General features: G+C 43.3%; 1 protein-coding gene across 1 annotated transcript in view; it reads right to left on the minus strand.

Moving 5' to 3' along the window:
* The window catches only part of LOC148505457 (uncharacterized), a 218,204-nt gene that overhangs the window by 182,367 nt on the left and 9,381 nt on the right, over positions 1–26,456 (minus strand). The window contains exon 2 of the mRNA XM_088448269.1: positions 22,564–22,692. Coding sequence (XP_088304395.1) covers positions 22,564–22,672 — 109 coding nt within the window. The 5' untranslated portion in view covers positions 22,673–22,692. The remainder of the gene's footprint in view (positions 1–22,563; positions 22,693–26,456) is intronic.

The raw sequence follows: 26,456 nt of genomic DNA on the forward strand, positions 1-26,456 counted from the left end.
CCCCACACTCATTCCCCTCTGTCTGTGAGCCCCCCTCCTCACACTCATTCCCCTCTGTCAGTGAGCCCCCCTTCCCACACACACACACACACAAACACACACAAACACACACACACACAGCACACATTCCCCTCTGTCAGTAAGCCCCCCTACCTATAGATTCACATTCCCCTCTTTCAGGGAGCCCCCTCCAAACAAACACACACACATTCCCCTCAGTCAGTGAGCTCCCCCACACATTCCTCTCTTTCAATGAGCCCCCTCCCCACACATACACACACACATTCCCCTCTGTCAGTGAGCCCCCCTCACCACACACACATTCCCCTCCGTGAGTGAGCCCCCATCCAGACAAACACACACATTCCCCTCATTCAGTGCGCACTCCCACACATTCCCCTCTGTAAGTGAGACCCCCACACACACATGCACATTCCCCTCTTTCATTCTGTGTCCCCTCCCCCTTCACCTCTGTCAGAAGATGCAAGCCCTGGCCTCGTACTCCCACAAACTAGAGGTGACACACCTCCGTTTTGTGGAACAAACTCGGTCACTGTCCCCTCCTCGCCCACAAACAGCCTCAGCCTGTTAATGAGGCTGTGACTTGGGTTACGTACACACCTATAGATATATTTGTCCAATCTGTCTGGTAGGAACGGAAATCTGGTCTATTTTCCAGTGTTTAGGAGCAAATTTCTATTATTTGCTCCCATACGCATAGGCAAACGCAGGGGGGTTTCTGTCTGCCTGGAAACCCCCCTCCCCAGCCCACACCATGACCACAATAGAAATAGTAATATAATGGAATATTACTAGCGCTGCATGTTCTTCTCAGTATCATAAGTGAAATAAACAGCAGCACCTATGGATCTTTTAATATGTATCAGCCAGTAATAAATACACCTGTGCACCAATTAGGGGATTTGGAAAACATGCACCGTTAGGGATGCACTGCTATAGAGTCCAATATTTACATATATGTCCAGGGCAGTGCTAGGTTCTTTTGCTGCTCCCCCAGACTCCCGGACTTGCTCCCAAGCCCTGGAATGGTGCCCACATCTAAAATAAAAACATTCAGCTCAGGCAGGATGGCCCTACTGCCACATTTAATGGCTTACTGTGATCTCTGGTCTTGTATATGCTGGAATTATGATACAATACACTTTTGTATGATGCATATTAAAGCTGGATAAGTGGTAATTATGCCCTCTTCATGGACTGGCCACACTCACTCTAAAATCAAGCATTTGGAAACCACCCTCTAGAAATCCTGCATTTGCCACTGATAAATACCAGATTTTCCTTCCCACCAGACAGATTGGACAGATATATCTATAGGCGTGTGCACAGCCTTAGGGGGCACTGCATGCAATCATCCCACAGGCATCCCGCCATAGGGTTTGTACATAAACAGTTCAACTACAGGTCCTGTACAGGTGACGTGTAGTCCCACTATAAAAAACAATATTACACTATGATTATTGTTACCATAGCCCCTGCACCCACCGGCCATGGGTGCAAGGAAAAGGCCTTGTCTTCAGCCCGGGTCTGATGTGCTCAGGAATGGGGGGACCCCTTTACTGGTAGGGTCCCCACCTCCCATGGGATTCCTGACCTGGGCTGACTAGTTTGGTGTGTAGGTGCTTTGGCCAGGGGACCCAGTGAAAGGGTCCCCTGGCTGTGGCATTACACCCTGGCTAGTGGAGCCCAGTGCTGCTTTTAAAAATACCGGGGAACCTCTTGCCATTTTTCCCCATATTTTTAAAACCAGGACCGACTAATAGAGCCTAGTGCTGGTTCATTAAATATGGTGGACCCCTACACATTTTGTCCCCTGTATTTTTTGAACCAGGATTGGCTTACAGAGCTCAGGGCTGGTTATGCTTTTGAGGGGGGTCCACACACAATTTTTTCCCCCACTATGTGACACTTTTTTTTAAAACACAATACACATATGCAGCCTGCATGTATCTCACTGATATGTGCAGGCTGTATGTTCGGGTGTGTTTGACTACGGGGAACGCAAGCAACACGGGGATAAAACATGATCACATGCGCCATCGAAAAACACAATTCAGCAAAAACATGATTGTGTAAGAGGTCACCAACAATAGTAAATAGAGGTTAAGAACAATAGTAACACATATGCATGGGTAAGCATTTTAGCAAGTAATGCAGCAGGAAGTGTACCACCAATATCCCTGTCACATTTTAAATGCATAGTTTTTTAAAAATATTTATGGAATTTTCAAATAAATCAAATCTACTTTTATAATATTCTTTAATTTTTATTCATTAGTAGGAGTGTGGGACTGAAGTCAAATGTGGGCGACCTGCCTTGGATTCACACTGAAGCAATTTCGTCTTGCCACAGCCCCCTGCAACTCATAATAACCTATGCCATGTTACCACAGTCCCCTGCATCTCACCACAGCCCCATGCCTCTCACAACAGCCTCTTACTCCTACCCCCTGCATCTCACAACAGCGTTCTGCTTCTCACTCCTGCCCCCTGCATTTCTTATAAGCCTCCTATATTTCACCACAGCCCCCTGCATCTCACCAAAGACCTCTGCATCTCACGACAACCCCCTGCTTCTCACTCCTGCATCTCACCAGTGTCACCATACTCCTCCATCACATCCCAGTCACTGGGATGTGATGGGGAGGGCAGGAGGATTATGGATGAGAGATTTGTATTGCAGCTACTGTGAGCATTATCAGCAGCATGTCCTCAGTGTCACGACCAGGGTTTCTCAGCATGGTAGTCGACGGGTAATACCTGTGAGGACGCTATGGCAAGGGGCGTCTGGCGGTGGCACTGGTGCCTGGCGGGGAGCATTGGCTGTGCGTGGTTCCATGTGGGCATACTGTCACTCTGGTCTGGTTAGGCCTGGTGGTGCTTCTGTTCCGTTCTGGCATGGGCACCGCCATCTTGTCTCCAGTCAGGTGACTTAGTTGCCCTATCCTGTTGTGTCACATGCTCCTCTCTGACCAGTCACGGCTGAGCACTGGGGATTTAAGGGAGTTCAGAGCTCCCTTGCATTGCCAGTGCAACGTGTATCTCAGCCTAGCTGAGAGGGAGTTCTCTGTGCTTTTCCTGTTCCTGTGAATTCGCAGTCTGCCTGTCAGCTCCTAGCTTCCGCTGGACTACCCTGCTTCCTCCATCACCCTTGCCCATACCTGAGTGCCTGAGCCTGCTGACATCCTGCTCATTTGCCTTAGTTCACTACCTGCATACCTGGCTTATTATTTCCTGCATCACTACCTGCATACCTGCTTGATCATTTTCAGTCTCACTACCTGCACACCTGGACAGCTCTAATTGTTTCTACTTGGACATTAACCCATTGCTCCCACCATAGAACTCTTGTGCACATTTATATATTCCTGGACTTTTATTTACTGCCATAGTTTATGTCTACTCAAGCACATATTAAAAGACCTAGTTTTTTATTCAAACCCGCTTCTGTGATCGCTCCTGCTACCACCCTGGGTCCACAAACAACCCAGAACATAACACTCAGGGTTGGGATACATGTGCATATTTCCGCAGCCTCCATGCACACCGTTATGGCAATGAGCAATGTCCTCTTTGCACAATGTACCCTGTATTTCCTGGTCTTTCTGTTGAGCTTCCTTGCCATGATACCCCTGCCTGAGAACAGCTCTGACTTTCTTGGGAGGTGCCTCCTGTTCACCGAGGGCATGTGGCTGAGCGGGATCATCATGCTGGAGAGGGAACACTTCATGATGGAGGAATGGTGGTCAAAGTCTGCCTACAAGGTTAAGCGTAGGGATGGACATTGGAATCCGATGGTTACTAAAATCAATGTTTTTGTTCTGATGCTAGTGTTTTTACTATTTGCTGGTGGTGGTCCGATATTTGCCACCATCGAATAGAAATCATTTGAAGGTGTTCCAATGGTTGTTTGCTTGTTTTATTCCTGATAGTTATGCCTCCTCTGGCTCCTTCCTGGGTTTGTTGGAGGTTGTCTCTCACTCTCTGTCTACCTCAGATGTGATCCTGCTCAGTCCCTGACTCCCTCACCTCTCTAGGCTGCTGCTAAGAAACAGAGAACATTGCTATCTCTGATTGGATCTCACTGTCACAGAGAGCCAATCAGTGTGCAGGCTTCACCCCTGCAGCAGCAGCTGGCGATTCAGTCACTAATGCAGCACAACAGTTTTTCTGTGACTTGCTACAGTAATGATATGTTGACCTATAAAACCGGCATGGGCATGGGTAAGGGATGCTGGCATCCCGACAGGGTTGGATGCTGGCATCCCGACAGGGTTTGGATACTGACACCTGTCAGTCGGTATCCTAACCCTCCCCCTAGTGCCTAACCTTAACCCCTAACGCTAACCCTCCCCATAACCCTGCTACTTACCTTTGGGATTCCGGCAGAAGGGATGTCGGAGCCAGGATTCTGGCAGGAGCTGGGATTCCGGCGCCGGCATTCTGAGCGCCGGAATCCCCGCTGATAGGATTATTATGACTGCATCCCTATAAAACCACATTGATTACTCTCCCAAAATGTCCCAGTGAAATGGATGATGCTATAATGTAGCAATACGCTGTGAATTGCATCATCATGGCCCACGCCCCAACAGCTTGGCAATTCTGTAGTGGGCGACGGGCCTTGATGATGTGAACCTGGTCACCGCATTTGCCCTTTGCACCTCCCCTCTGGAGATCGCCGGGAATCTTAAAATGTAAAGGAAGTAGAATGAACATCTGTAATTGCTTCAGTTTGTTTACAAATTTCAAGAGCTAACATACACGGAGAAACTAATAGCATTACTTACATGCTGATGACAATGAACCATGTTATCAAGCATGCTTTTTACCCAAGCAGTATTGTATAGACCAGTTTGGCAACTTGCTGCTGTCCAGCATACTGTAGTTTCACAACAGATCTGAGCCGGATTTAGACCTCATGGGGCCCTAGGCAAGATACTAGTTTGGGGCCCCCTCCCTCAAACAATCCATAGCACTATGGGCCATAAAGTATCGGGCGTGTGCCCGCTTATCCCCAAAAACAGAACCTGGTGGAAAGGTAAGTATCGTAAAGTTCTGTCACTGTAGGGGAAATCAGCCTGTCACCCCCCCAAGATGGTCTGACATGGGGGATCACTATGGGTACCCCCAATTTGAACTGCTGAAGGTAATCGAGGTTTTTAAAGAGCCACGGCAGATGCAAAAATGCGCCTGTGAAGAAGGGGTGAAGAATAGCATTTTGCTTTTTTTTGGGGGGGGAAATAACTAGTCCCATCAAATTTGGGGTACATGAAAATGGGTGCAAGCATATTTTTAAGTCCCTAAAGTGATTTTTGAAAATTCTTCAAAAATGCACCTGACTCAACCGTATTCTAGAAAACATTCTAGTGATGTACTGTCTTTTTCCGAATCAGAAGGCATATTGAAAGTAAGCGGACTTGATGATGAAACTAAGGGCCTGATTCAGAGCCGCTCGTTAGCGGCAAAATGTAAATTCCAGCGCTCGCTCGAAAGTTCGCTCGTAGCTATTCTTCCGCCCTAAAGACTCCCAACCCCTCCTCTAGCTAACGAGCGAGCAAAATTGCGTACGGTTTCAACAATGTGTAACTTTCTACAAAATACATGTTTGAACCAATGATCCTCTTGTTTTCCTGTGTTTGTGCTAGGCAGATTTTACTTTTTACATTTCTTTATTTAAATTACCTTACGAATGTCACAGCATCAAGCCTATCATAACTCACATTATATTTTTTAGCCTGGAGGACACATGACATACACTAACCAATAGAATGGTTCCTGTTAATTTACCAACTACATTAGCCAATCAAATTTTTTCTCTGGCCTTTATTAAAACTGTTTTTAAAAAAAACAACCATTGCCATCATGAGAGCCTCCGCGTTTACCAGGCGGGAGCTTTTGGTACTAACGGAGGTGATGGACCGTCAGATCACCAGCCAGCCTCCTCCCATCAGCAACCGCCAGAAGCGATCTCACGCCGACAGATCGGGCAGCTCGAGCGCAGGTGGTCAGATCTGCGCCGCCGCACGCCACGCTTGCTGGCCTGTTTTAGACAGTGGATAGCTGAAAGTAAGTATTTCTTTGTTTGTTTTCCTTTATTTTTTGCGGCCCTATCTGCGTGTGCATGTTTTCATTCTCGCCCTGTTCTGATATTTTGGAAAGGCCTGCGTGTGCATGTTTTCATTCTCGCCCTGTTGTAATTTTCTGGAAAGGCCTGCGTGTGCATGTTTTCATTCTCGCCCTGTTGTAATTTTCTGGAAAGGCCTGCGTGTGCATGTTTTCATTCTCGCCCTGTTGTGATATTTTGGAAAGGCCTGCGTGTGCATGTTTTCATTCTCGCCCTGTTGTAATTTTCTGGAAAGGCCTGCATGTGCATGTTTTCATTCTCGCCCTGTTGTGATATTTTGGAAAGGCCTGCGTGTGCATGTTTTCATTCTCACCCTGTTGTGATATTTTGGAAAGGCCTGCGTGTGCATGTTTTCATTCTCGCCCTGTTGTAATTTTCTGGAAAGGCCTGCTTGTGCATGTTTTCATTCTCGCCCTGTTGTAATTTTCTGGAAAGGCCTGCGCGTGTGTTTAAAATTTTTAAAATGTTCTAACATTTGTGTAGTTGTTAATTTTTTGGCCCAACCCCCCCACCCCAAAATAAATTACAAACATTTTCCGCTACTCATTTAGGGGCTGAACGCAGAATCCGCCATCGCCGCAGGCACAGACGCCGGGCTCGGGCCCTCAGTCCAACGCCCAGCACAGCAGACACTCCGCAATTTGCTCCCAATTCCCCCTCCACCCCTGACCGGCCACTTCCTGAGGCACCTCCCTCTGGAATTTGGAGCCCCCCACAAAATCCCGACTCCACTCCCCCCCCCTTCTCTTTTCTTCACCCTCCCCTCCCCTCCCCCCTCCCGGCGCTTTTCCTCGCCATCAACCTGCTCACAGATCTCTCCTCCATGGAGCCTACGTCACTGTTCCACCTCCGAGGAAGAGGAGGATGTTGGGCCTACAAGCCCCCAAATCCCGATGACCGGTAGGTTTCCCTGTTCTAAATTTAACCATTTGTCGTGTTGACCTTTTTATTTTGTTAGACAATGTTTTTTTTTTTTAGCCATGATACATATCACACATGTCCAAACACTCATACTTGTGTAGTTATTGTTTACCCTAACAAGGCTACTTCTTATTGTTTGTGGTTGCCTTGTTGTGTGTTCATTTGTAATTTAGTATTTCTGCCATCTTTGCATTTTCCATTACTTTGTTTTTTTCAGCACAACTGGATCTTTGTTTACACTTTTTATTTGGGCGGAATTGGTTTTTTACACTTCTAATGTAAGCTTTTTGCTTTTTTCTCTTTGTTTTTACCAACAGAGGACCAGAGGCGGATGCATTGTATCCAGGAAGGATTTGTCGCCTTGCGTGGCCACATGATTGCCATGTTAGTGGTCGTTGACCACATGGCGGCGGCCCTTCGCCGCTAATTTTTTGTTTTCCATTTTTTGGGGGGGCAAAATTCTTGTTTGTAAAATAAAATTTTGTTGTATTTTAACGAGTCTCATTCATTGTCTGAAACAATTACATTGTTTAGCCTTCCATAAGTCCACTATTTGATTATGTTCTTTAAAGTAAGGTAAATTAGATTGTACAAAGCGCTAGGAAGTATGTAAGCTGCCACATTAAACACCTCAACATACCAATAGGTTATTACCAAATCAAACTTTTTCTTGTTTTTCTTTGGGTGGGTAATGTTTTTTTAACATAAAAACAGCTTAGGCCTAGTTTTTTAAACCTACTGATTCAACATAATACCTTTGAGGTTTTGGATAAGTCAAAAAACAGGTTCAAATACGGAAACATTTCAGACATTACAGGATTAGGCATTACGAAAGTTGGCCTTTTTTGTGCTAGGTTACACGTGACTAGAATTTAGTGAAAAACAGTCTTTTTAATGGTAAACAAAAAAATAATACACACCAAACACATACAGAAAGTGAATTGTGTCAAGCAATTCACACAGTGAAAAGACAATCCCCAAAAACCCCAACACCAAAATCCCCCCCAAAAACAACAATCAAGAACTGATGAAATAAGTAGCAGGACAACATAAAGCCACTAATGAGGTGATGAAATAATTGTTTCCAAAGTAAGATCCAATGTGGCCACATGTACACAATTTAGTGGAGCAGGTAGTAGGCATCGTTTTGTCGAGGTGTGTAAAGGAAGACATGAAAAGGTAAAATTAGAAAATTAATTTCAAAAAGGAGCTGTCACAATCGTGGGATTTAAAGACTGTGTTCCCGGACTGGGCCTTGAACCTGTGTCACTTGGCGCAGACGCCCGCAGGAGGAGACTTGGTTTAATAAAGTTCATCCGCATGAGAGAAAGCAGTGAACTAATAGGGAATTTGAGTACTGCTAGAAGTGGTGTGGTAGCTTGGAAGCCACTTGGAAAGACTGGATAGCCTTGTGTGGACGTTAGGAGCTGAGAAGCTACGTGGAGCGGCTGGATAGCCGTGGGTAGACGTTGGTAGCTGGGTGACTACGTGGAGCGGCTGGATAGCCGTGGGTAGACGTTGGTAGCTGGATGGCTACGTGGAGCGGCTGGATAGCCGTGGGTAGACGTTGGTAGCTGGGTGGCTACGTGGAGCGGCTGGATAGCCGTGGGTAGACGTTGGTAGCTGGGTGGCTACATGGAGCTGCTGGATAGCCATGGGTAGACGTTGGTAGCTGGGTGGCTACGTGGAGCGGCTGGATAGCCGTGGGTAGACGTTGGTAGCTGGGTGGCTACGTGGAGCGGCTGGATAGCCGTGGGTAGACGTTGGTAGCTGGGTGGCTATGTGGAGCGGCTGAATAGCCGTGGGTAGACATTGGTAGCTGGGTGGCTACGTGGAGCGGCTGGATAGCCGTGGGTAGACGTTGATAGCTGGGTGGCTACGTGGAGCGGCTGGATAGCCGTGGGTAGACGTTGGTAGCTGGGTGGCTACGTGGAGCAGCTGGATAGCCATGGGTAGACGTTGGTAGCTGGGTGGCTACGTGGAGTGGCTGGATAGCCGTGGGTAGACGTTGGTAGCTGGGTGGCTACGTGGAGCGGCTGGATAGCCATGGGTAGACGTTGGTAGCTGGGTGGCTACGTGGAGTGGCTGGATAGCCGTGGGTAGACGTTGGTAGCTGGGTGGCTACGTGGAGCGGCTGGATAGCCGTGGGTAGACATTGGTAGCTGGGTGGCTATGTGGAGCGGCTGGATAGCCGTGGGTAGACGTTGGTAGCTGGGTGGCTACGTGGAGCGGCTGGATAGCCGTGGGTAGACGTTGGTAGCTGGGTGGCTACGTGGAGTGGCTGGATAGCCGTGGGTAGACGTTGGTAGCTGGGTGGCTACGTGGAGCGGCTGGATAGCCGTGGGTAGACATTGGTAGCTGGGTGGCTACGTGGAGCGGCATAGCCGTGGGTAGACGTTGGTAGCTGGGTGGCTATGTGGAGTGGCTGGTGCACAGTGGGAAAGCTCACTAGGAAACTAGTTGCACTGGCAACTTGTGTCAGCATTGGGGAACCTTATATAGTGGACGCTGGGAGCTGACAGGCTGAGAGAGAAGGAGAAGACTCCTCATTGGTGGTAGCGTGTCACATGGGCAATCCAAGATGGCCGCGCCCATGGACCGGAGGACAGCGCTTCTCAGAAGAAGTCAGCAGGGACCAGCAACCAGCAGGAGCCAACGTGGGAGCAGCAGAGCAGCGGGACCTTCCAGAGGACAGTGGAGACTGGCCAGAGAAAGAGGGAAGCAGCGCACAGTGCGGGAGCCGGGAGACAGCGCGGGTCAGCACCCGCAAAGGTAGGTGACGGGGTCTGATTCTGGGGTCTCCAGGGCGGCGTGTGACAGGAACATTACAATGGTACATGTCGACATTGTGTCAATTAAGTTAATGTTTGCCAATAATTACCTGAAAAAACAGGCCACCACATCATCGCGTATGGCCCCCCCACATACTGACCTCCGACCAACCTCGGGGGGGCCATCCTCAGGCAAGGCATCCTCGGGCTGCATTGGGACACCACTCCTTATGGCGATGTTGTGAAAGATCCCACACAGGACCACAATTTTCTAAACCATAGCCGGCAAATACATGAGTTTGCCACCAGAGCGGTGGAGGCATCTGAATCGGCCTTTTAAAAGGCCGATACAGCGCTCCACCACCTGCCTGGTGGCTGTAAGTGTGGAATTATACTCACTTTGTGGCCCTGGTGTGGGAGCCAAATAAGGAGTGAGCAGCCAGGGCGTGCAAGGGTAGCCACTGTCTCCTGTGCAAAAAAAAAAACAACAATCAGGATCAATGTGTATCAAGCTTTGCATTGGTTACAACTAAAGGTCTCCACTTACCCAGAAGCCATGCATCACCAGCTTGTAGGTTGTTTAATTTATGCCAAATCCCTGACTGCCGGATGACGAATGAGTCATGTGCACTCCCGGGTAATTTTGCATTCAGGGACAGGATCTGGAGGGAGGCATCACATACCACCATTACATTCAGTGAGTGATAGTGCTTTTGGTTCCTAAAAATGGCCTCCAGCCGTGTTGGAGGCTGAAGTGGTATGTGAGTACCATCCACAACCCCTATGATGTGTGGGAAGCCAGCTATTTGGTAAAAATTGCCCTTCACCACACTAAGGGAACCCATATCCAATGGCATGTTAATAAAATGATGGAGGTGCTTGAAAAGGGCCTCCATCACTGCCCTCAGGATCCTTGAAAATGAGGATTGGGAGATTCTGGCCACTATTCCCACCATGGTTTGAAAGGATCCTGAGGCACAGAAATGTAACACCGCCATTAATTGCGTAAGTGGTGGTATTGCTGTAGGACTGTCAATTTGCCGCTCAAGATCACTCTCTATTAATGAGAGAGTGTCTATGATGATTTGTGGAGGAAGACGGTATCATCGTAAAACCTCATCATCGGGCATTCCAAAAAGGGGAGATTGAAGTTGGTCGGGTTCCGGAAGCATGGGCAAAACAATACGACCAACATCAACCTGAAATGGGAAGCCAGGTAGTTAATGTTTTTTGAAAATGTAAAGCCAAAAATATACTTATCTTAGGCGAAAAATCCAAAAGATGCTTACATGCCAGGGTATTGTCATGAGTGCACCAACCTACATTTCCAAAATTGAAATTCAGGTTAGATTTTTTGTGGGCCATATTTTATTCTTTTCAAAAACAAAAAATGCATTAAAAGATAGGGGGGAGCACACATTATTTAGAAAATGCACCCTACATTGAGAGGACAAACAAGAATGGGCAAATTTATACCCAAACAAACATTAGTGCGCTAAATAGTTTGCATTTTGACATGGAGAATAAGGAAACATTAGTGCGCTAAATCGTTCGCATTTTGACATGGAGAATAAGGAAACATTAGTGCGCTAAATAGTTTGCATTTTGACATGGAGAATAAGGAAACATTAGTGCGCTAAATCGTTCGCATTTTGACATTGAGAATAAGGAAACATTAGTGCGCTAAATCGTTCGCATTTTGACATGGAGAATAAGGAAACATTAGTGCGCTAAATAGTTTGCATTTTGACATGGAGAATAAGGAAACATTAGTGCGCTAAATAGTTTGCATTTTGACATGGAGAATAAGGAAACATTAGTGCGCTGAATAGTTCGCATTTTGACATTGAAAAACCAAGGAAATATATTTGCCAAAAACTTACACTATATTTAGTGTTAATACATGATAGCAAAAAATATAAATAAGACATTAATGTTCAAAATATATGCGAAGACCAACACATCAAATTCATAAAATAATGAAAAAATACAAACTTACCAAAAGTCGAACAATAAGTCACAGTCCAAAAACTTCTATGGGGCCAAGCCAAAATAACTGAAAAAAACAAAATTAAATATAAAAATGAAGAAATTCGGTTTGTAGATCCCTTATTTTTAAAAGGACTTGTAAAAAATACTTACTCCAAAAAAAACCAACAAACAAAATATCCGCAAGAAAAAAAAACTATCACCAACTCCTCCTCCAAAAATCCACCTCACAACCACTAATCCCGCCAACAATCCACGACTACACACGATACCTCCAACAATCAACATCCACCACCTCGACTCGAGTCACCCATAGCCATAAATAGTCTTAATTTTCCGGCTCAAATTAAGGATGGATCATAGGAGCGCACAATCAATGATGCGTACCAAAAATAAGGACGCATGTATAAATACGTCACGGAAAATCCAAAACGGTCTGGTGTAGTTCAAGTTGTTTGGATCAAAATGGCTACAGACCAGCAAAACGATGGCCAAGAGGCGCCCGGTAAGTACTTGTCTCTTTCTGATTAAAGGAATAATTAGAACCCGAATTTAGAGAAAGTTGGACATCTAAATGTAAAAAATGTGTTTTAAAAAAGGTGTGGAGGATGCCATGGAAGAGGCTGCTGGGCCGAGTATGCCAACCAAAGAAACAAAAAAAAAAAGGCAGCCACAATTCACAAGAAAGGAGAAGGAGGTTTTGGTACAAATGTGTGTTGACACCCTGCCACAGGCAGATCGGAATATGGGTTCAAGCCAGAAGTGGAAAATGTGGGAGGAGATAGCCAGTGCTGTCAATAGGGTGGGTGAGTTTGAACGTCTAGCCCGGGATGTCAAACGCCGGTACGTAAAAACTACATTTTTAATATAAGTGGTTACAGGCCCAAATACTGCAGGAATAATGCATTTTTTTACACCCACAGATGGACCGATTATAAATATCGGCTGAAACAAAAACTGGCAGAGAGGGCTAGGCATGCAAGGGGGACAGGTGGGGGTCCCACCCCTGTGTCATTGGAGCTGAATGACTTGGAAGAGCTGGCACAGGGGTGTATGCAGTATGAGGAGGTGTTTGGCGTGTCCAACATGGATACGGACATGCCAGACTTTGCGGCTCCTCATGTTGTCCCAGGTAAATGTTGTTATGTTACCAACTCAGAAATGTGTTTGTGACAATATGTAGATTGTAATGTTCCTCTTTTATCATTTTTCTCACAGAGACACAGGCGGATGAGTCTGCTCCAGAGGGGAGCCTTGGCCGCAGAATTTCTGCTGGCTCTGCAGGGGAGGAAGCAGTAGATCTGGCTGGGGACCCTGCAGAAGCCAGTCCAGGGCAATCCCCCTCGCAGGCAGTGGCCCTCCTCATGGATCTCAATTTTAAATCAGATCACCACACGGAGATTCTGCTGAGGATGGACACCAGTCTGCTACGGGTGGCGAAGGCCATGGAGCAAAATGCTGCGGCCAACGTGACCATTGGTCAAGCCCTGGTGGAAAATACCAGGGCCAACATCCGAATTGCCAATGCCCTGGAGCAGCTTGTTCGCCAGCACATGGTGGAGCCGGCCTCCCTTCCTGCCGGAACATCAGGATCCTCCACCTCTGGCACAACAACAGCCATCCCTCCAAATGTGCCTAGCCCTCTGCCTAGTCCAGAGGCCACAACATCTGCCTCTGGAGAGGCCAGCCAAAGGACATCCCGGACCCGGACAGGCTCCCACCCTACCCCAGCCAAACGGGGGAAAAAAATCGATGACAGCACTGGCTAATTTTCCCACAATCCTTCTGTGCTTGACCCATATTCCTTAAGGGCCAAAACTTCCCTCTCCTTTCTTGTGAATTGTTTTTAATGTGTGTTATTTTTTTTTGGCCAAATGCCACTCTTGTTTTTTATTTAATTATGTCATTTTTTTTTACGTTAGCCAGACCTGCAAACTGAAAATAAAAAAATGTGTGTAAAAAATAAAAACAATTCAAAATCTTCTCCATTGTATTGTGACATTATTCTAAAAATGGTTTTTAGGTAATCCCGGCCCCAAAAAAACAAACAAAAAAAAAAAAGATTCCAAGGGGTTAAAAACCATTTAGGAGTTTAAAGGAACACTTTTCCATAACAAAATGGATGTGAAATTTCAGGGAACATTAAAAATGTTGCGAAAACACAAACATGATGACAATATTGTTGCGATAACAGAAAACCAAAATAAAAAAAACAAAATAAAATGTAAAAAAAAAAATGGTACGCTAATTGATTGTCTAATCTTGAAATTAGCAGCTGAGTATTTCACCTGCGTACGGTTTTGTGCTACCCAAAAAAAACTAGTTGCTAAACACATTACAAGCAAGTTTTGTAATCAAAGTTGATTGCTTTTCTTGCTAAAATTTAAACATCGATGAAACATCGAAGAGGCACGGGGAGGGGGACGAGACCATCGACATTGTGGTAGAGTGTACCAGACCACAAGCTGTGCGAGCAGTTTGAACGGAAAGTGGATCAGACAGTGACGTATGACTCGTTCCGATCACATTTGCCGTTCGCAAGAGATAATTTAGGGACGCCCACAAAATGCCACGACACGCCTGCGTTTTCCCATCTCCACCCCCATCACCGCCCAAAAACGGCCTGTTCTGTCAATCACATTTGACATGTCACTTCCTGTTCGCTATTCGACGAACGACTTAAAAAAAGATCGCAATCAGCCGTACGCACATGCGCTGTGTAACACCGGCGCAAGCGTGGTTGCACAACATCGGAACACTACGAGCGTACTGCTGCTAACGAGCGGCTCTGAATGAGGGCTTAAATCAGCTTCACCAGAATCGATTTTTAAGGATTTGATTTGATCAAAGAAAAAGGAAATCGATTTCTACCTCCACGGGATATCCCTTAGTGATTACCACAAATGAAAGAAAATTTCAAGGGGTTTTAGGGTCCGCAATTGTCCAACAATTGGTCGACATGACCCTGATTTTTGCAGACGCTGGATAGCGATTTTAAATAAATGTTCCTTTGATTTACTTTTATTAGTTATTGAACAATCATCAAAGGAACTATTGAAAATCAAAGACAAATTTGCTTCATTTGAAACCATTAATTTACCCGTGTTAGAGGCAGATCAAGATACGAATTGGTCTGATAAATTGAAAATTCAGCTCTCACAGTATAAAAGGGATTTAATCCGATTAAAAAAGAAAAATTGGTAAAAGTAGAACATAATTACGAAACTCATACAGTATACAGGTGACTATCTGGCAACCGCTCACAAGATCAAAGGCGTCCTTTTTCAGAAAAAATAAACCTTTTATGAGGTTTGAAACAGAATCTTCACAAGAAGCTAATAGCTCTAATAGTGATTCAGAAAAAATAAACAGTGCTTCTGGCCCTTTAGGCATGATTACCTGGTCAGAAAAATCTGGGCGCAAAGGCGCTTTACAAGGCGCGGTGGCCGAATCCAGAGGCAGAGGAAGAGCAGGCAGACCTCCACAATACAGAAGGATTTAATATTCAATCTATCATCATATGAACTTTCAAACAGTGAATATAGTTTGCTGAATAAAGGTCTCTCTTTTGTCCCCTCTGTACCCTTTGAGGAATTACAATGGAATGTGGAAAAATATACACTACAGAGGAAACTAAAATCAAGGAATTTTTTAAGGGCGATGTTTCAACAATTAATCAAGATGTTATACCATCACAGTTGAAACAATGTGCACCTCATTCATCTTTTGACCCTCAGTCTAACAATGCTAGCATAAAAACTTACCTTCGTGTTTTGGAACAAGACGTTTCTAATTCAGACTTCTGTACCAAGAAAGCTGTTAATCATCCTAATCTTTCTCCACTTGAATGACAGGCTCTACATTCATTATCTAATAATAATAATTTAATCATCTGCAATGCGGATAAAGGTGGAGCCATCGTTCTACAAGATCTTAAGGATTACAAAATTGAAGTTGAGAAACAGTTATCAGATTATACTGTCTATATTAATCTACAAGGAGACCCAACACCATTGTGTAAAAAAAAGAAACTCCTTACGATTTTACAACAAGGAGTGGATGCAAACTGTATAATTGATAAATTGATGAATATTTAATTAGCCGAATTTCCAATAACACCAATCTTTTACACTATCCAGAGATTCACAAGGGCCTGGACCCTCCGCCTGGACGCCCAATAGTGTCAGCTAGGGGTTCTTTACTTCAGCCGACAGCAATATATTTAGATTCTCAAATGCAAAAATATATCCAGAAGGAGCCAACTTTTTTATTGGATACCACCACTTTACTAAATAAATTATGCGATATTGATGCTGTAACTGATAATTGCTCGTTGGCAAGCATTGACGTAATTAATCTCTATACATGTATCCCTCATGACTTTGGTCTTCATTGTGTAAAAGGAATTTTGACTACCAGGACTGAGTTCTCTACAGTGCTGATTGATTTTTTTCTGCGTCTTATTAACTAACAATTTTTTTAGGTGTGATGCTCAGTATTTCCTACAAGTGAGAGGCTGTGCAGTGAGTTCGAGCGCAGCCACGGTTTATGCAAACATTGTTATGTTTATTGTGGAGAATAATCTATTCTTTGAGGACCCCTTAATTTCAGCACATATTACTTTATATGCACGGTACATAGATGATCTAATTGTGTTTTGGGACGGTGAAGAAGTCATCTTAAAATCTTTAATTGAGAATCATAACTTACGCAGTAACTCTATCAAATTTACATCCATTATGAATAAGAAGAAAATAAATTTCCTTGATGTTAATATCACTATTATTGACAACTCAATCGTCACAAGTTTGTATACAAAACCAACTGATAGAAATATGCTATTACAAGCACAAAGCTGCCACCCAAAGAGTCACATCAGAGGACTCCCGTATTCCCAAATGATTAGAATACACAGTATTAACAGCGATGCTGATAAGGCAGCACAACAAATAGACAAATTAATTGATCGATTTTCCTGTAGGGGTGAAAAAGTTCTATCTATGGATAGGAAAACACTTCTCTCTAAACAACATAGAAGTAACAATGTTAAACCCAAGTTCCCTTGGGTTAACAAATACAATGTCGCCTCTCCTACAGTTAATAAAATCGCAAAGAAGCTTTGGCCTTTAATAGAATCAGATGAGAATCTTCATCTTTCTAATACTGAGCTCATGCCTTGCTATTCTCGTGGCTGCAATTTAAGAGACATTCTTGTAAAAACCGATATTTCACAACTTGGCAAACGTGGCAAAAATAATCCATCATTTTTTCCTAAAAAATTAGGGTGCATCAAATGCACATGTGTAACGTGTCAATACTTGATTGCGGGTGACACATTTCATCATCCCCATAATGGTAAACCTTTTTCTATTAAATTTCAACTTAACTGTAATACTAATTTTGTAGTTTACCAAATCATTTGCCCCTGCGGCCTAAGTTATACTGGTAAAACGGAGAGGAAATTTAAGGAGCGTATGGCAGCCCATAGGTCTGCCATTCGAAATGCATTACTGTCAGGCTCCAGCGAACAACCTCTAGCATGACATTTTTCTGAATTTAAGCATCCCCTATCCAGTTTACGTTAAAGAATGATATTGATTTCATCCCCCCGCTATTACGTGGTGGGGATCAAGCAAAATAACTGCTGCAACGAGAAACCTATTGGATAGTCAAACTTGATGTATGTTCCCTAAGGGCCTTAATGAAAATATTTCCTATACCTGTTTTTTGTAATCTTATAGTAAATAAGTTTATTGTCTTCGTTTGCCATTAGGTAACATGGATTTTTTCTTTAAGCATTCAATTATGTCAATATTTTTGATACATTCTTTATGCTATTAATGTCATTTTTTGAAGTTCCTGTTTATCCTCGTAGCTACAGTATGGTGATGGGTGGTCACAGAATTAGCGACGCCACGCGCTATCAGCGCGATGACATCATTCAAAGGGTACGCCGGGCGGGTGTGCAGTCTCGAGCCTCGCTGTTCCGGTCTTCACTGGGTGCAGTAGTATATAGCGTATGTGTTTATATATTTGTATGTTACTTTTTCCTGACGACAGTTTATAATAACTGAAACGTTGCAGTTGCCAGTGGCCTGTGACTGAATTATTTATTTACACCTTGAGTGCCGCACCACCGACTTGAATATACAGTATATATATATATATATATAAAATCTATTGACATTGTAAAAACTGTGCATATATCCATTACTGTAGGTGTCACTAGGTCAAGTCTTGACCTAGTGACACCTACTGGACATTTACAGTTTTTACAATGTCACTAGATGAGGAAAAAAAAATTAAAATAATATATATATATATATATATATATATATATGTATATATGTTCCATATCGAGTGGCACTCCCAACACTACACACCAAAAAAGGCCCTGGTGCCCTCCGTCAGAGACCAACTCGAGAAGGTCCCAATATATCATCCACACCGGCGGCACTCAGGTACATAAAGGCGTCTCAACACAGGGGTATATACCGACGTTTCGGAGCCATTTATTGCTCCATCATCAAGGATCTTGATGATGGAGCAATAAATGGCTCCGAAACGTCGGTATATACCCCTGTGTTGAGACGCCTTTATGTACCTGAGTGCCGCCGGTGTGGATGATATATATATATATATAAATATAATTATCCCCATTGAGATAGATGCACATTTATATATATATATATATATATATATACACACATGTATATATATATATATATATGTATATATATATATAGTGTGTATATGGCAGCTCATCAGGGTAATTAATACAGGTCCCTACCTGCCTGGCCTTGGGTGCAGCACTGCTGCTGTTTGCTGCTGGTGGGCAGCGGAGGGCCTGGAACGCCAGAGTGGCTGCTGGGGCGGGCCGCGGCGGGGCTAGCTGGATGAAGATGAAGGATCAGCTGGGAGGGACAGGGCGGTGGGTCCCCGGTGAGTTACTCTGAGCAGTGTGCACACACACACACACCCTTCCCTCATGCCGCGAGCAAGCTGGAGGCCAAATACAGTCTCTTTCTCCGAGAGAGTACCGACAGCCGTGTGGGACTCTCTGGGAGTGAAGGCGGGACCACGCGATATCACGCGGTACTCGCGCAGTGCTCCTCTGGGAGCGCTGTGATCAGGTGATTACTTCAGGCAAAGGGGCCCATCCACGGGCCCCTTGGGTCCTGTCGGGCCCTAGGTGAGCGCCTAAGAAGCCCAGTGGGAAATCCGTCCCTGCAACAGATGCCCCTGCATCTGTTGTCTAAACATAAGGATTATTTAATTTCTACTAGTCTAGCTGGCACTGTGACACCTGACTAGTATACAATTTTCACTAAACCTAAAAACCTATGGGGGCTGCTTTTGCGATCGAAAATGGGCAACCAAAGCAGATATCTCCAATATCTACTGTGATATCACATAGATACATTCAGATGACACTAATAGGGGTATTCAATATGAAACGTTAACTTCGCCAGTGAGGTTTTTGCCGCACATCGGAGGTTTTGCCAGCGAAAAAGTATCGCGCGCGCTCCCGCGTATCCCCGTATTCAATTTGAAATCGTCGAAAACGGGAACCGACGATACTTGGATTCGCGAAAAAAAACTTGAACTTTCAGGAATGAATTGTAGGAGCCTCCTAAAGATGTCCAGACCTCGGGGATCACTATGGGTACCCCCGTTTTTGCCTGCAGAAGAAAGTCGGGGTTTTTAAATAGCTGTGCAGGTGGTTTTTTTCCAGACATTGAAGAAGTGATGCAGAAGAGCACTTAGGTTTTTTTTTTTGGTTTTTTTAAGTGGTCTCATCAAAAATGGGTACTAGCATATTTTTGAAAAAAACACCCGCCCCATACTTGAGGACCCCACCAGAAATTATTTCGTTACTTTTTTTTTTACCTCATTTTTTTTTTAAAACCCCAATTTTTTTTTAAGGGTTTCCCGATTTTTTTTAGGACATTTTTTTTTTAACATTTCCTTTTAAGGGGACATTCCCAAAACTACAGGCTATTTTTTATAAGCCTACACCCCCAAACCCCTATTCTGCTTTTTTTTTCACTTGCTATAGTGCTTAGAGAAATTATCCGTGTTTTTTAAAAAATGACCCTTGACCCCATTTAAGGAAAAAAACGGGAATTTTCGGGAAATATTTCTGGGACCCTCCTAAAGATGTCCAGACATGGGGGATCACTATGGGTAACCCCGTTTTTGCCTGCAAAAGAAAGTCAGGTTTTTAAATAGCTTTGCAAGGTGTTTTTTCCTGCCGCGGCTATTAGAAACCCCGACTTCCTTCAGGAGTTAAAAATGGGGGTACCCATAGTGATCCCCCATGTCTAGACATCTTTAGGGGGGTCCCTAGAATATTTCCCGAAAATTCCCGTTTTAGTTAACCTGTAAAACAAATTTGTAAAAAATTACAAAAAAAATTACATAAGGTCCCCCCCCCAAAAACCAAACCAGCCCCAGGCTTGCCAGCCAGTGGTGGTTTCTAAAAATACGGGGAACAAAATGTGTAGGGTTCCACCATATTTTAGAAACCAACACCAGGCTGCAGGGACTAGTGCTGGTTTTAAATATAGGGGGCAAAAACTACGTGTTTTTTCCATTGCAGCTCCTTGCGTAAGTGGGTTTTTCACAATTTTTTCAAGTCTCTTTAGCAACTTTAAAATATGCTGACCTCCATTTTCAAGTACCCCAAATTTGCTGGGCATAGTTATTTTTCCCCCCAAAAAAATCTAAATGCTCTTCTGCACCACTTTCTTCAAAGTCGCATTTATGCACTTGCCGCGGCTATTAGAAACCCCGACTTCCTTCAGGAGTTAAAAATGGGGGTACCCATAGTGATCCCCCATGTCTATTCATCATGAGGGGGGTCCCTAGAATATTTCCCGAAAATTCCCGTTTTTGTTAACCTGTAAAAAAAATTTGTAAAAATTGTGAAAAAAAATTACATAAGATCCCCCCCCAATAGCCAAACCAGCCCCAGGCTTGCCAGTCAGTGGTGGTTTCTAAAAATACGGGGAACAAAATGTAGGGTTCCACCGTATTTTAGAAACCAACACCAGGCTGCAGGGACTAGTGCTGGTTTTAAATATAGGGGGCAAAAACGACGTGGGGTACCCCCTATATTTAAGACCAGCACCAGACCCAACCGACCGGGGTGTAATGCCACAGGCCGGAGACCCAATCACCGGGGCTCCAGGTCCAAAGCATTACACCACAAGTCGGTCAGCGCAAGACAGTGATCTCGGGGGAGTCGGGGACCCTCCAAAAAGGGTCCCCCCTCTCCCGAGCACCACAGGCTTACGCTGAAGCCTGGGGCTCATCTGCATACCCCTGGAGCAGTGAGTATATATAAATATAGGGGGTACCCCACGTCGTTTTTGCCACCTATATTTAAAACCAGCACTAGTCCCTGCAGCCTGGTGTTGGTTTCTAAAATACGGTGGAACCCTATACATTTTGTTCCCCGTATTTTTAGAAACCACCACTGGCTGGCAAGCCTGGGGCTGGTTTGGCTATTGTGGGGGGACCTTATGTCATTTTTTTTCAAAATTTTTTTAAATTTTTTTTACAGGTTAACAAAAACGGGAATTTTCGGGAAATATTCTAGGGACCCCCCTCATGATGAATAGACATGGGGGATCACTATGGGTACCCCCATTTTTAACTCCTGAAGGAAGTCAGGGTTTCTAATAGCCGCGGCAAGTGCATAAATGCGACTTTGAAGAAAGTGGTGCAGAAGAGCATTTAGATTTTTTTTGGGGGAAAAATAACTATGCCCAGCAAATTTGGGGTACTTGAAAATGGGGGTCAGCATATTTTAAAGTTGCTAAAGAGACTTGAAAAAATTGTGAAAAACCCACTTGCGCAAGGAGCTGCAATGGAAAAAACACCTGGGGCATACTTGGGGACCCCCCCAGAGTCAAGTTCGTTATTTTTTAACTTTGTTCCCCAACATTTTTTTTTTGGCCCCCAAATTCAAAGTGCTTTTTTTGGGGTGTCCCAATTTTATTTTTATTTTTTTTGACACAGATCATTTCATGGGGTCATTCTGAAGGGTACAGGCTATTTTTTTTAAGCCTGCACCCCTAAACTCCAATTCTGCACTTTTTTTCCCCACCTATTCAGTGGTGAAAAGTTATCCCCGTTTTTTGCCAAAGACTTTTCAAACCTGCGAAAAGTCTTTGAAATTGAATACGTTGTAAAACTAAAACCTGCGATAATGACATCATAGGTGCGATATTAACGCAAAAACAGACTTATCGCTCCAATATTGAATACCCCTGTTAATATTTGCGAGTATCCGCAAATATTCTACATAGGCCCCTTAGTCGTTACTACATTATATGTAACTAATACATTATCATACGTACTTATTTTAACCTGCAAAAAAGACTGTGAGTCTTTATAATTTACACATTTAAAAAAAATTTAAATAAACAAAGGTGGGGATTTCTTACTAAAGTAAAATACTAGTAATTTGAATATGTGTGCACACTGAATCACTTGGTATCAGCTGTATATAATTTTTCATTAATATGTTCTTGTATAGCTACTGTATATTCTAAACTAAACAAAGATTCTTTCACAGTATGGGAGGAAACATAGACCTATTATTCACATCTACAGTTGCGATATGAAAATAAATACAATTAATATAGCAATAAATACATAATTAACAATGAATTACTGTATAATTCTGTGTTGCCCCTTGCATTATAAATATATGATGCTACTCACGTTTACAGGTTTCAGCATGTGCAGTGATCCAGTTGGGCTGCGAAGGGTCTGTTGACTCCAGAAGAGTTTTACCTCCACTTTCATGAAATTTACTGGCATATACACCCATTACTTATGGTATGTCAAATTCTGAAATTAAAATAAAGATAGTGATATAAATGAATGAGATAAATATATGTAATTAGGCACAACAATGTGCCTTGATTTGAGGAGTAAAATATATATTTTCTGTTGCAGAGGGAGAATATTGAAAATAGATAAAGTGGGGCATTTTTTGCTAAGAGAGGGGAGCACAGCCATTTCCGCTCTAAAAAAGGACTTTCAGCTTTTTGGTCTTGTTGTATATGTTTTATGTGAACCTATATGTTGTACTTCAGACAGTCCCAAATTGTGTACCTTCCAAAAGCATGGATTGACACCAGTGGGGAAATGTAATCGAGTGCGACTTTTAAAATTGTGCTATGTAATAGGGTGCAAGTTTAAAACTCGCTCAAAACTTCAGTAGTTTAAAAAAACTGCTAAATAATAGACCTGCATCAGGCTAGCAGGTTTAGCCTAAGCAGCAGCATATATAGCAGAAGCCTGCACAGATCCGTGCAGGCTTCTGTGTGTTAAAAAATTATTAAAGTGTAAAAAAATAGAAAGTAATTTATGTGGGGTCCCCCCCCCAAAAAAAATAGCAACCAGCACTGGGCTGTGTGAGCCAGTCTTGTTGTGACAATACGGGGGAAAAAAGATGTAGAGGTCTCCGGTATATTCATCAATCAGCACCAGGCTCTCTCAGACAGTCCTGGTTGTGGATATACAGGGGACAAATGAGTAGGGGTATTATACACAACCAGCACTGAGCTCTAATTAGCAGGACGTAATGACAAAACCGAGTGACATGCTTCACAGGGGCCCCTGGTCAAAGCATTCATCATCCCACTCTAGTTAGCAGAGGCCAGGGATCCCTGAGGAGGTGGGGATGCCCCAATAAAGGGATCACCCCTCTCCAGGGTAACCCAGGCCAGGGCTGAATCCTTACCAGTGAATGCAGGGTTAGTAGTGCTAAATAAATAATAGATAAAACTAATATTATTTTTTAAATGGGGACTAGAGGTCCCAGCAAGACTCCCCCAGGTACTTGGAGAACCACACCCCTAATCTCCCTGCAAAATAAATATTAAAATAATGACATGACACACACACCATATGTTGTATAATTTTATTTCACATACATATCCTCTCACACTCACCCGCACACACTACATACTTACCTTGTCCCTTGTGCTGGTCTGTCCCCTTGATCAGTAGAATCCCAAGTCCCTGTGAAAAAAAATCCATACTCACCCACCCCTTGTTTCAGGTCCTCTTAAGTCCTTATAGACATCCATTGTTTTGGTAAAATAAAAAAACAATTTTGCGGTGCACACAGACAAAATGATGGTTCAGCCCAAGAAATACAATATCGATGTGGATTTTCATCAATTTTAATTGATCAAAATCAATTCAAATTGACCTTTACTAAATATACCCCTCGATGTTTCACTTTTAAAACAGGCAAATCAATGCACAAAAATAACAATAAGACTGAAGAATCAACTATGTGTTCACAAACTTCACAGATCCCTGAGGGATCCTTGAGAGTCTAAGGGTGCCCGTGAGTGCTATGTGTAAGTACTGACACTGTAATCATGGAGAAGCCTCCTTCAACCATTTCTGATCTGACTGAAAATGTGATGAAGAATACTAGTAAAAGTAATGATGATGATAGTTTTGACATAGAAATAGAGGATGGAAGTGTAACTAGATGAGGGGGATAATTGTGTATCTGACACTATTGAGGATGTTGATTATGAATGTGTTGGACAAGAACAAGTTGATACAATTTGGAGGATTATGTTGTTTGTATTAAGGTAAGTCAGCCTCCAGTGGCAGCAGAGGACATTGTCATGCCTGAGCATAAGATCAAAAAAGCCACCTCTTCCATGGGGAATCATTTTTATCTAAATCCTGACAACATTTGTCAAGGCATTTGTACCATTTGTAGTGCCAAAGTAAGTAAAGGTAGGGATATTAACCATGTAAGCAACTCCTTCCTGTTACATCATTTGCAGTACGTTCATGCAAATTATTTATCAAAATCTGGAAAATCATGTAAAATTCTAACAAGCAGTCTAACATCGGCTACCAGCAGCATGGATAGATACCAGCACATGCAATCTCCACCACCAATACCATCATAATCAACCTTAGTAATCAGAGATAGTCCTCCTGCATTCAATTTTTTAAGGTTACCTAACTCCTCCCCTATCTTGGATTCCCAAGAAGAAGCCTTGTACATTAAGGCTGCTGCTGGGGGGTAAATCTTCATCACATAAGGGGACCAAGAAATAGACTAATATTGTCATACAACAATTGACTATGAGACAATCATTTGCAAGTGGAACCAAGTATGACAGCAGCCATCCTGTTGCACAATGGATCACTGAAGCTGTGACTAATAGGCATACTGGTGTCAATGTGTAGCAAAATGGCTTACCCCAATAAGCCTTTCCTCAGTATTTGTCATTTCCGATATTGCAAGTAACATGGTACCAACATTACAACTGTATGAATTTCAACATGTACTGTACATGTTTTGCCCATACAATAAACTTGGTGGTTCAGAATTTCTTAAAAACTGACAGATGGGTGCTGGAGATGCTGAGTATGGCCTGTAAAATTTCTGATCATTTAACAACTACATGTAGAAGATTGCAGCAGCTGCAAGAACAGTTTAATTTGCCATGCACCAACTGAAGCAAGTAATAACCAGGTGGAATTTCACCCTTTATATGCTTCAGCGACTGGAGGAACAGCAACAAGCCATCCAAATGTACACATCAAGCCATGACATAGGGAGAGGAGGAACATGTTACCTTACTGCAACATACTGGATAATACTATCAGCTTTATGCAAGTTACTGAAACCATTCAAAATTGTAACCAAAGAAGTGAGTTCGACACTGGAAGTCTGAGTCAGATGAGTCCCTTGATTAAACTAGTGGAAAGCAGCTAGAGAAGCTGAAGTAGGAGATGAAACTAAGCAAATTCACTAAGTTTGTTGGTTTGCAACATATTGCAATTGGTTCAGTACATTTTGGAAACCATGCTTGATCGTAGGTTTCAGTACTATGTAATGTCTTTCTTTTCAACTGACACAGATCTTAAAAAAAATGTCTGCTGTCAGGAAAAAACTTACTTTTTTCAAGAGACCCACTGGTGATGATTATTAGTCAACTCAGCACACCAGAGTGAAAAATTATGACATCTGATCAGGCTTACAAGACTTGCCCACATATATTGACACATCTACCATAACTCAATATGATACAGTAAACATTAATAGAATGGAAAAGGATTATTTAATGATAATGTAAAAATTAGCATCTCATACAGCACACTGGGAGGAAAAAGGGCAATTTGAAACCCCATGTAGAATCTAGCTATGGTTTACTTAAGCTGCCCACCCTCCAGTGTGCACTCGAAATAGTGTTTAGCACAGCCGGGAATCTTGTGAGCAATCGGCATAGGAGGCTATTTAAAAAAAAATTTGAAAAACTGATGTTGTCAAAATGAAATACAAATTTTATGAGGAAGACCTGTGCTGCCAATTACAGCAAACAGAGACTTCTCTAAAGGTTGAGGCCAGTAGGGATGGGCTAATATTGTGTGATGAAGATATTAACAACATTGATGAGGGTGATGATGTGACAATGATTAACAACACTGTTAGCCTTAAATTCATTGGTAGCTTGTTGGTTTAACCAAACCACCAAGATGTTTTCTTTTGTCTGGCCCAAACAAACAAAGCACTTCACCTACAAAAGTGGCAGTGCCTTTCGCTGAAATCCTTGGTTTGTTAAACT

This window comes from Taudactylus pleione, unplaced genomic scaffold (genome assembly GCF_031769625.1).
Source record: "Taudactylus pleione unplaced genomic scaffold, aTauple2 ptg000454l, whole genome shotgun sequence".
Taxonomy (NCBI): Eukaryota; Metazoa; Chordata; class Amphibia; order Anura; family Myobatrachidae; genus Taudactylus; species Taudactylus pleione.